At 40.8% G+C, this 11,125-nt stretch overlaps 1 protein-coding gene across 2 annotated transcripts; it reads right to left on the bottom strand.

The window, feature by feature from the left end:
* Positions 1 to 4,858: 4,858 nt before the first annotated feature.
* On the bottom strand, positions 4,859 to 9,489 carry RAMAC (RNA guanine-7 methyltransferase activating subunit). Of its 2 annotated transcripts, none has more exons than XM_074917031.1 (3): positions 9,394 to 9,489; positions 7,494 to 7,668; positions 4,859 to 5,868 (listed from the first exon to the last, which is right to left on the bottom strand). In XM_074917031.1, the coding sequence occupies exons 2-3, from the start codon at positions 7,658 to 7,660 to the stop codon at positions 5,679 to 5,681; spliced, it is 357 nt and encodes a 118-aa protein (XP_074773132.1). In that variant the 5' UTR covers positions 7,661 to 7,668; positions 9,394 to 9,489; the 3' UTR covers positions 4,859 to 5,678. The 2 variants fall into 2 exon arrangements, with proteins under 2 accessions (XP_074773132.1, XP_074773133.1); XM_074917032.1 differs by lacking the exon at positions 9,394 to 9,489 and adding an exon at positions 8,298 to 8,331.
* Positions 9,490 to 11,125: the final 1,636 nt, after the last annotated feature.

Here is an 11,125-nt window from a genome sequence, read left to right as displayed (position 1 = left end):
TGTTTTGTGCTAGGGAGGTCCCTGGTGTCTGTGGAGGAGGAAGGAATTTATCTTACACACCCACCCTCAATCCACCCCTGCCAGTGGTGTGGTGGTAAAGTCACTTGATAACCAATAATCAAATCTCAAAACTTATTTTCCCGTGCCGGGTTCAGGATACATGAGGAGATGGCCATGAAACAATTGTTCCTTTAGCTGAGCTGTGCTCCTTCCCATCATTGCCTGGGCTGTGCAACGTATCATCCCACTCTTAGAACAACAAAAAACGTAATTCTGCTGATGGAAGTATCCTCTGACCCTCAGGGTTGGAAAAATAGGATTTGCCCATATTAGCAATTTAAAGTAAAGCTCCTTTATGTTCTTACAGCTGTTTAGCTGTAGCTGGGGCTTAGCGGAGGGTATGTGTACCCCAAGCTTGATGCTCCATCAGCTCACTTCAGAGTGGGTATTTCAAACATGTGGCTTATGAGTCATGGGAGCTTGATATGAGAAGAACATGTGTCCGCACAAAGCTCTTGCACCAAACTTATCTAAACTCTAGAGCTTTTGTATGCTGTATTTAAATGCTTTAAACCATTAAAACCACTGAAGCAGTATTCTTAAATGTACTTTGTTTTAGGTCTCAGTGGCATTCATAAATCAAGATGACTTGATGACTCCAGAATGGTAAAACTTAAAAAACAGGCCTTTGCTATGGAAAAAATAATTTTATTTTGTAAGAGAACATGTAATCATTTGGGGCTGGTTGCACTTGGCAATTATTACTGTTACTTTCTCTTTCTTCAGCACATTTTCAGTAGAAAATGTATCATTTCAAGCATTTCTTCCGAAACAAACTGCAGACATGACTTTGGACAAAGAGCATCCACTTTCTGATCAGCTCTGATCATGCTAAACCTGGAACATGGTGGCCAAAATCTATGTGAAATTTCTTACAGTATGTTTGGGTTTTTTAACCTTTATCTCAACAGTACACATTATAATCTTAAGTATTTAATTTATGTGGGTATATAAATACCAAATTGTCTTTCCTCATACTGAACAAGAGCTTTGAAAAAACTTAGTGTCTTAATCATTCCTTTAACATTTAACATGTTTCAGTTTGAAGATTCTGCTTGAATCCTTGAAGTTTATTTTTTTTTCTCATGGATGAGGTTGAGCCTTGGTTTATTTTTGTAGTTCTGTTACAAATAACTAAGTTGTTTTCTAAACTTTAACTCATCTTTTGGATAGATAAAGTTTTTTTCTTGGAACAGTGAGCAGGAGTAACTGTGATACTTGTTAATGATACATCTTTTATTAGTGAAGAAAAGTTTGAATTACACAATATAAAAAAAAGAAAAAAGAAGACAGCCCTTACTTGTGGAAAAAAGTCATCCAGCTGCTGAAGTATTATTTGAAAAGAAAGCATTTCTGTGTTAGGAAAAACATTCTTTTGTATTCCTGCAAGTCATGAATAACACAGAAGGTAATTATTGGGGATGATGATCCCGTTGTGTGTTATTACTTGGAGTAAAACGTAGTTATTACCAACTTTCACCATCTCTTGTTAAAATTTGCATTTTAACAGGACAGAGTACTCAGTTGGGGTGACCTGTATAGAAGGGTGGCATCACTGTTTTATATAAGCAAATGAGGACAGACAGCCACTAAGTGCAGTCTGTGCTTTACTGAAGAAAAATATAGGCCATGGTAAATGCAAGAATGAATTCCAGCCTGTGGGGCCTAATAGAGAAATAATCCTCTTGAGAGGCAAGATAATTGTGCACCACCATAAGTACAGTTGCATCTACTCTCCTGGCAGTGCTGGAGCCACTGGGCTCTGTTTTGATCTCTAGGATTTACCTCCGTGTGTCTCGACTCAGGCTGCCTATTTCCTAGGTACTTTCAGGGAAACCTGGTCTGCCCTATAATCTTGCTTAGCTTCTGGTCATTAGGGTATCAGTACTGTACATAATTTAAGCAGGGTTATACAGCTCTCTTCTAAGATGCAGGGACAAGGGGACAGATTATAGTAATTTTTCCTGATTGGCAAATGAAAGGCAAAGGAGGTGCGGTTTCGTTAAATTGCTCCTGAGGCGGTCAGTAGCTGCTCTAAGGAGCAGTCCTGCTTTCCCTGCCTTCTTGTCTCTTGTTCCTACATCCTCTTGTGTGTCACAGTTAGAGAAGGTGTGACTGGAGCTGTGTAATTCAGAGATTCACTCCCCCCCCCCCCCCCCCCCCCAAAGGAACAGGGGTGGTGGCAGGCAAAACATTAGCTTAAATTTGATAGAAAAAGAATTTTTCTTTAACATCTCAGTATAAGAAGTACAAGAAACAAATGTGAACACATTTCTTGATTAAGCAGAGTATTTATTAGCAAATTAATAGTACAAGTTTAAATATACTCAAATATATAACTGTTGCAAAATATTTAAATATATTTAAACAGTAATTAAATAGCTCTTTTGTTCCCGAAGTTGAATATTGATTATATCAGAAATGACACTTGTCTTCCCTGTCTGAAATCTCCACTAAAGAGCCTCTTGAAAGTAGTTCGGCTTCTAACCAACCTTTCAAAGCACGTCTGCACATTTCTATCCCCAGCTGCAGAGCGAGGATAATATAGAGGTTGAATAGTAGTGAGCACTTGTAAAATTGTATCTCACAAATCACTCTAAGATTATTTTTGACCATGCACTTTCTTTTGTCTTCAAGTATCTAGTGGCTTAGCTGTGATTCGAAAGGTTTTTTAAAACACTAGTTAAGAAATTGTATAAAAACTACTGAGTTTTCTTTGTTGCTTGCCACAGCCTCTGTAATTTGGCATGATAATTCTTCAGTATCAATTAACAAGTCCATAGAAAATTGCTGTGTGTTCAGGAATGGGTTTAGAACCTGGGCAAGAGCTGTTTCCAGATCTGGAGTGTTCAAACTCGGTGACATGACAGCCATTTTTTAATACGTAAGACTTACTTACCTTTCTTTTGTTTTATTCATGATAATAATGATGTCTGAGCAAATGTCAGATGGAAGAGAAAGTCAGATTCCAGACGCTGAATTTCAATGTTTACCCTGCAATCTCCAGCATAGTAAAAGCAAACAATTTCTCTAGCGTTTGAAATTGCAAATGTTGATGTTACTGAGCTTCAGTTTTGTCATCTGTAACACACTGCAATGCACAAACGGTAATTGCAGGCAATACTTACTGGTTTTATTTAGCTTGACACAAACAGTAAACTGGACATTATCATAAATACTAATTCATTTAAGTGGAAACTCCTGCAAGTAACATATTTTGAATTCTGTTTATCTATTTCTGTCCAGTGCAAGGCATGCTTTTATTTAGAAATGTATTCCCCCCAAAAATTAGATTCTTGCCATAATTGTTCCAAGGAAAAGTTCTGTAAATCATACAGGTCCTTAAAGTTGGACTGAGAGCTCAAAGGGTGAGGCAGATGGAGTCAAGGATGTAAAGACAGAAGCTGCACTGGCCTGTGTCTCTCCTGGTCTCACAGTTGAGAAACTCATTTAAAAAAGAGAGATGAGATCATGAAATGTGTAATTTGAAGTCATAACTTCCCCTTAAGCCATCCTAACCTAGCTGCTTCTACAGTTTGATCACAATGTTGTACATTCTTTTATTCACTAGCTGAAAGACACTAAAAATAAAAGTTACTGGGTTTGAAGAAAAGCAACAGATGAGACAGAATCTGTTCCTTTTGCCAGGTTTTATTTCAACCTGAGGTGCTACTCCAGATGGTAAGGAAGAAGAACATCCTGACACTGCCTGACTTCTGTGGCATAGCTGGCAGTGTCAGGCTCTTTGCAGAAAGAGACACACTCCCTTCTTGGAGGCGGGAGGTCTGGGATATCTGGCACTTGGCATGTCATCCTGCATCAAGAGGGAATTCCACCACACCAACTTGCAGGCTCTCCACAGTGCACAGGTAAGAACTTTGCACAATCTTGTATCCCCCAGTGTCATAGCTCTGCCATGTTAGAGGGTTACAAAGGCTGCGTTTCATCCAGTGCAACTCCTTAAGGGAAAACAAACCCCTCACTAGAAGATTCAAACAACTGAATTCAAGGCAAATACTTCAGGGAGTAGGATATTAAAAACTGTGTGAGAGTCAACAGTATTATATGAAAAACAGAAGACAGAAATACTTAAGTAGGTGGAGGTGCTTGTGTCATGGCTTTTGTATCACAGACTGTGTAAAAGCTCCATGCAGTGCGTTCCTAACACCAACAGTAAACATACTCTTTAGCTCTTAAAACCATCTTATGAGCTGGGAGACTGTGCTTTTGACTTCTACATTTATTCTTTGTTTTTTAAAATCAAGATGCACTAATTTGCTCTCTTTATCCCATAATGTCATGACTTTTACAACAGCCAGCACGGACGGTTCTGCACAACAGCTGAAGGAAATGCCAAGTGCACGGAAACGCACTGCCCTCCTGATACAAATTAGCTCAGCACATAAATGGTGAAATAGAGAACTCTGACCCTATTATAGTAGAATATAAGGTAGCGGATTAACACTCCAGACTTCTGCTTAATCACAATGTGCCTCATCCTCTTGTTGTAGCAGAGCAGGCCATTCTTCAAACTTAAGCCAACAGCTGTCCAGTATAACCACTCACCCAGCAGTGCTGCTGCTTGGGCAGCTCTCAGCCTTGATGACACTGGTAAAAGTCTGAATGTTTCAAAAGTAGGTTTCAGAAATATTCAGATACATCCTTACACGTGAACTATAATTTTATTGTGTGAATACTTAAAAAAACCCCACAGAACTTAAATTCTAAGAACTGAGTAACACTCCGTGCTGCTTACGCTATTTTCTCATGCAAAAAAAAAAATACAGAACAGTAGTAATTATGGTTCCTTTCTTCTACGACATGCACAAAGTATTTAATACAAACTAATTACAACTATCATCAAAATTTTACAGCTTTACTGAAATGGGAACTCCAAAATCTGTTATGCACATAGTAAATAGATTTTAGGATGATACAAATTTTTCTGTGTCTGGTATCACTTCTCAGGTAAAACTTGTATCACTAAACTACTACAAGATACATTTTTAAACTACTTCATTTTTATTCCAAATTTTAGACCATGTTTTAACAGGAATGCTGCTGTAATGTAAATTGAAGCCATTAAGTCAACTGACATTAGGCCGACCCCATAAATAATTTCTGTAATAGCATCTCTCTTTGCAGTTTTAAGGCATCTGAAATACAAACCAAACTGATCTTTTCTCACTATCAAAAGCCAAAGTAAGAAACTCTCTCCAGAGAGACACAGCATGACACTTTCAAAAAGAACTATCTTAAGGCAACGTGCCACTGCTACAGGCTGCACACAAACCACAGCTGTTTTCCTCTGACCTGTTGTCTCTTCTTAAATGGAACAGAGAGAAATCGCAGTGATGAAAGAAGAGTGTGCTAGTATGTATTCAGACAAATGAATGAGATTCAAATTTAATCTAAGATCTACAGACCCTAAACAAACACCCTATATTATGCTTTTATTATTCATAAAAGGTATTCCCTTTTTTGGTTCATACTACAGATAAACAATGAGCTGTAATGCTGATTCTTCAGTTATCTGTAAAACTACGGAAAAACAAAGAAACTGAAGCCTAACTGAATTTGTTACATAGCATTACTGGACTGTCAAACCACAAGCATCATCAGTAGGGGTGGTAACGAGGCCCCGGGTTGTAGGAGTTGTAGCCATATTGTCCATAGTGGGAGGAGTAAGATTGTCCTTGTCTGTGCTGCTGGTAGTTATTACCCCAACTTCTTTCTGGCCTCTGATTAGATCTATAGTCACCTTGCCAGTTGTATCTGTCCCCTCTAAAATATCTACCATCTTGAAACCTGTAATGAAAAAAAATGTCAAAGATTCACACAAACTGTGAGACTTTAAAAACATGAATGATAATGAACTCTTAAAATGTACATTTTCATGAAAACTATCAGGTAACTGTTTATACACGCAATTACTTATCTGTTTTTATGGCCAACCGATGAAAACAGATCTACAGTCACCTGAGATCATTCATTAATTTCTCACTACTACCCAACACACTATTTGCTAAGCGATGGAAGGACAGTCTGTTTCCTTACACAAAGCATTCACAGGCCTTAGCTGAACTGCTGAAACTTTGAATAGAGACTCAAACACACCGTGTATCTAAAAACCAACCGGAAGGTACATCCATAGCTGTATGAAAGCCAGGTTCAATCTGACAGCTCTATGGCTGGAAGCTGTGGCAAAGCAGCCTTAAGGACAATTTGGCTTCCTAACAGCACAGAGCCCTGGAATTCACATATCCCCTAAAATACACACTACCACTGCTTTGTGGTCTCTCGAAGATTCCCATACACAAAAGAGTGTATCTTATCAGTGGTATTTAGCCACTGTTCAGTCTAAATTTTGTCTTTTCAGCTGTAACTTGATTCCTATCAACACTTCAGCTGCCTCGGTCATTTTCTTTAGATTCTCAGGATACGATGTAGATAAACAACATTTACCTGAGGTTCACTCTGTGACCAGCATATACATAAGAGTTCATTAGTCCAGAGAACCACAGTTTTGTAAGAACATCTCCTTAAACAACCACCTTTTTTTAATCTGCAGAAACTGATTCTGTGTTTACCTTAATGACAAGCTTCTAGGGCAAGAAAAAGTTAGAATGTTGTCCTTCTTTTCTTCAGATAAAGCACAAATCCTATTTAGATATTTAGCTAGCAAGTCTTCCCAATTGTTAGTTGGACAGGAGTTTAGCTGCTTTATATTAAAAGCTGATATTAGTATTACCAAACATACTACATGCTGTAATCATTGTTTTTCAGTCACACAAAAATCAGGTGTTACTGTCCAGAGTTCAGTAAAAAGCTGCAATTACATCCTGAAGAAATAATTCAAAATATTTGGCAGTAGACAGGTAACACTGCACTTACTAGACAGATTGGATGATGGATTTTAGAGTCATTTCTACTAGATAAAAGAAATACAGGCTAATCTAAGAAGGTAGAGCAAATATTTAGGTTACAAATTAAACGTTTTTCTGGACAGCTAGCAACTGATAATCACACTATTAGCCTGTTCCTTTGCACATCTTCCTGCTGGTTATTATCCAACAGATGATGGGCTGCTTAGTTTTGCAGAACTCTCATCTTTCCCCTCTGGAAAAATGTTCCTGGCTGAGTAGTACCAAACCCCAGGGCAACGGGTTTGGTGGTTCCAGCTCATTCCTTATTAAACACCAAATTAATACTTTTATAAACAATACAAAAAGTTTTGACTATCAATACAGAGAAAATGTAATACCTCATTACTTCTCAGAGAAGACTATTTCTCTTAAACTTAGTTATCTATGAAGTAACAAGAAGATACTTCTGTTAACAGAACAAATTCCTATCTTTCTTCTGAAATAAACGATCATTCAGGTATATATTTGTGAAACTACCAAGATTTTTAAAAAATAAGAAATCAGTACCGATCTCTGTTTCTCTGGTTACCACCAGATCTGTTTCTCCATTCTTCAACTATAGGAGGGGGATCTGCAGGGCGTTTCAGATATTCCTGGTATTCTTCGTCATCTGACGTGAATCGATGAGCAAACATCTTTTCATAATTCAGGGGCATGTCAACCAAGGAAGCCATTCTGAAAACTTAGAACACAAACACAATAAAAGCAGCTTTAGCAAAATACGAAGTCTCTTATTGTAATAGCTACCAAAATCCACTGAGGACAAATGAAAGACAGTGAAATGTTGCACTCAGTTGAACACAGCAGTTAAGTTTTGGGCAGACAGCATAGATGATTGACTCCTAAGTCTTGATGATCTAAGACTGTAAATAACTCTCCTGAATAGCTTATCTCTGATGGAAAGTAATTACAATACCATGTGCAGTCTCTGGACATCTCTGCTGGATATGCAGACACTGACTTGTCTAAACACTGGAAGTAGTGCTAAGGGACTCCATACACACAGGAGAAATTCAACTCATGTTAATACCCAGTATCGCCAGCCATTACACAGCATCACCTTTAAATCAACATTGAGAGACCTCGATTAGATGAGGTGTGGTAGAAAGATATGGGACGTTTCTGAGGGTTAGTAATAGTAAAAAAGTGTTTCCTCAGAATGCACTCCCAATCTACTCCCGATCCATTTCTGACATGATAAACATTACTACAATCAACTTGAAAAGTTTGCTAAGGTAGAATATCATACAAAGCCTACAGATACACACAACCAGCAAAGCAAAATAATCAGATTTATTCACAGTGACTTACATGTTAGCAACTTGAGTCAAGGAAAGGGCAGCACCTAAGAGGAAGTTAAATTATTTCATGCCTCTGTGATGGGACCTGTGTTTAAGGCCTTAGCTTCCTTATCTACCTGGCTATATATGCATTTGCCCTTCAGACGTTGGTGCTATCCAGCACTACTCATCAGTAGAAGTCTGGCCCTAATAGCAGATGCTGAGAAAGGCTCTACACCTACTGTTTTAACAAGCCCTGTGTAATTTAGAGCATTAAAGTCCTTTGCCTCTAGGCTTCCAGATTAAGCTGTTCTGTTGACTCCTGTGGAATTGCAGGCAGGACCAATATTCACCTTGCAAAATGGAGGGAGGGAAGGAAGGACACCAGCTTCTTCTGGACCCTGAGAACTGAAATATATACCCTCAACGACCAAGCCCAATTCTTCTCCCCACTGTACCCATAAGCAGCTTGAGACTAGGCTCAGCGGATGTTTACAGGGAATAGAGCACAGTACTCTTTCCGTAGACTGAACTCCCCTTTCATGAGTTTCAGAAAGTTCAGTGTCTGGTGATCTCCAGAGCCCACCTCCAGCCTTGCCCCTTTCACCTAATGACGCTGGGTAAATCTTTCTGCAGCAGGTGTAGGAGTTACTACTGCAGGATGTCCGGTGACTTCATCCTCCTTTTCACAGGGAGATAACCTCCTTAGTTTTTACTAAAGGCTGTCTCCAAGGAACCTCGCTCCTCAGGGGCAGTCTCAGTACGGGGGGACGTTAGGAACTGCCCCGGGGACCCACCGCACAGCACTGCTCTGCTCCAAAGAGCACTGGGAGCGGCTCTCCTCGCCATTAATAACTTTAATATCGGTATCATCCTGCGGGGGCCGGTAACAGGGGACACCCGCCGCCTTCCTCTGCCTAAGGCCAAGCACTGCGCGGCCGCGGCTCGCTCCCCTCGGGAGGGCCGGGCCGAGGCCCTGTTCCCCTCAGGGCGATGCGGGCCCCGCCGCGGCTCTGGCGGCTCCAGCCGGCGCCCGCCGCGGGAAGAGCCGAGGGGGAGCAGCGGGTCTCGGCCTCCCGCCACCCTCCTCCCCGGCAGCCGCCCCCCGCCTGCGCCGCGCCCCTCACCCTGTGCCGCCCGCCGCCGCCGAGCCGCCGCGCAGAGCCCGCCTCTTCCGCGCCGGGCCCCGCCGCTTCCCCCGCCGCCGGGGCGGGGCCGGCCCCTCGGGGAGCCCGGAGGGGGCGGGAGTCCCGCGGAGGTGGAAGGATTGATTCCCCGGTATTTGGCACGAATCCCGTCGACATAAATAGTATCGAGATGTGTGGGCAGCTGTCCTTGGCTCCTACGCAGGTTTTAAGGAGGTGACACCCGGAATATTTGGGTTTTAACAGGAAGGTGCAACTGGAAAGCGTGGAAAAAAAGTGAAAAACTGAACGTGGCGCCTCCAGCCGTAGCCCTGTGGCTATTAACAATGCGATTTAAGTGTCTTTCAGGCATAAAAAGCTTAGAGATGTGTTGGCTGAGGGAAGTGAGATGACATGAAGCCTTTTTGGCAGCTAAATAATTCTGTGTAAACCGAAGTAATTCTGGTTTGGCGTCTGCTTCAGCAACATATTTACGCTCGCACCTGGTGCTGTAGCTGGTGGTTAGTCCTGTCACCTTTAATACCGTGAAGTTATGCATGAGCGTCAAAACTTTTCCTAAACAAGGTCCTGTGCAGGTAACTAGCTAGAGGCAGGGAACTGTACCTCCCCTCCTGTGCTCCTGCAGCCCTGGGTGGTGTTAACTAATTTATGAAGTGCCACAGGAATTATTAACAGCTCCCGTCTCCGAAGGATTTGCAGTACGGGGATGCGGTGTTGCCTCTCTACTCCGAACCACTGGTGGTATGAAGACCTTCCTGTAGCAGAAATGGTGTTGGTGTCCCTCTTTCCCTATTTGCCTCGTTTCCACAATGCTGACATCTTTACATTGCTGTCTGTTTTCCACAACTCCTAAACCAATGATTTGTAAATGGTCTCTTGTGCTGTGTATAAGAGATTTTTTTTTTTTTGTAGAACCCTTTCAAAAAGCAATGTTTTTTTATAAGCTCTGCTAGACACTCTACCCCTCACAGGCACTAGCAAAACATAGAGACTGTTAATTGAGTACATCACTTGAAACAAAATACCCCAGCAACAGCGACAGTGGCATCCAATTCTCAAAAAATATTAGACTGAAATAAGTGCCCTGTGTTTGATATAAACAGCAGTAATTACTGTCTGCTCCCCTGCGTGACCTATAGCAGGGTGTACTGTCACTTGCAGAATAGAAATGATGACCTCAATTCAAACAGCCTAATGCAAATATCTTATCCTGGATAGCTAGTTCTAAGCCAAACAAATTGTCATTTTGGCTGAAAAATTATATATTTTACCTTGAGCTTTCCCCATATAATCCCTGTTCTACTGACTGCCGTTTTAAAATGGGCAGAAGTAAGTAGGATTCTGTTTCTTTCCCAGACATGTTTCATTTTGACCACTGGATATTGCAGTTTCAGGTGTGTCTACAGAGGATTTCATGCATAAAATTAATGAGATGATCCTTAATGAAAGGGATCTAGTCTGCTGTTTCTTGAGTGACATTTTTCATTAAAAGATCAAACTTAATTTAATATTAAACTTATAATTATAGAATGAAGTCATCCATACATTCAAGCATGTACATAATCTAAGCATATATATATATATGTTATGTTTAAGGCATGGACCCCTTGTAAATGCCATGAGCAGTGTACTTTGCAAATTACAGTTTTGCTAAGGTGCTCTCATCAGCATATTCTGCATAGAAAAACACTTGTAGGGAATGACTAAATCAGTG

The sequence above is a fragment of the Athene noctua genome, chromosome 13 (genome assembly GCF_965140245.1).
Source record: "Athene noctua chromosome 13, bAthNoc1.hap1.1, whole genome shotgun sequence".
Taxonomy (NCBI): Eukaryota; Metazoa; Chordata; class Aves; order Strigiformes; family Strigidae; genus Athene; species Athene noctua.
This window is presented reverse-complemented; position numbering and strand designations above follow the sequence as displayed.

Coding starts and splice junctions, on each gene's coding strand:
- RAMAC (XM_074917031.1), bottom strand. CDS start 7,660: ATGGCTTCCTTGGTTGACATGCCCCTGAATTATGAAAAGATGTTTGCT. Junction 5,869..7,493: donor AACCAGAGAAACAGAGATCG/GTACTGATTTCT, acceptor TTTTCATTACAG/GTTTCAAGATGGTAGATATT.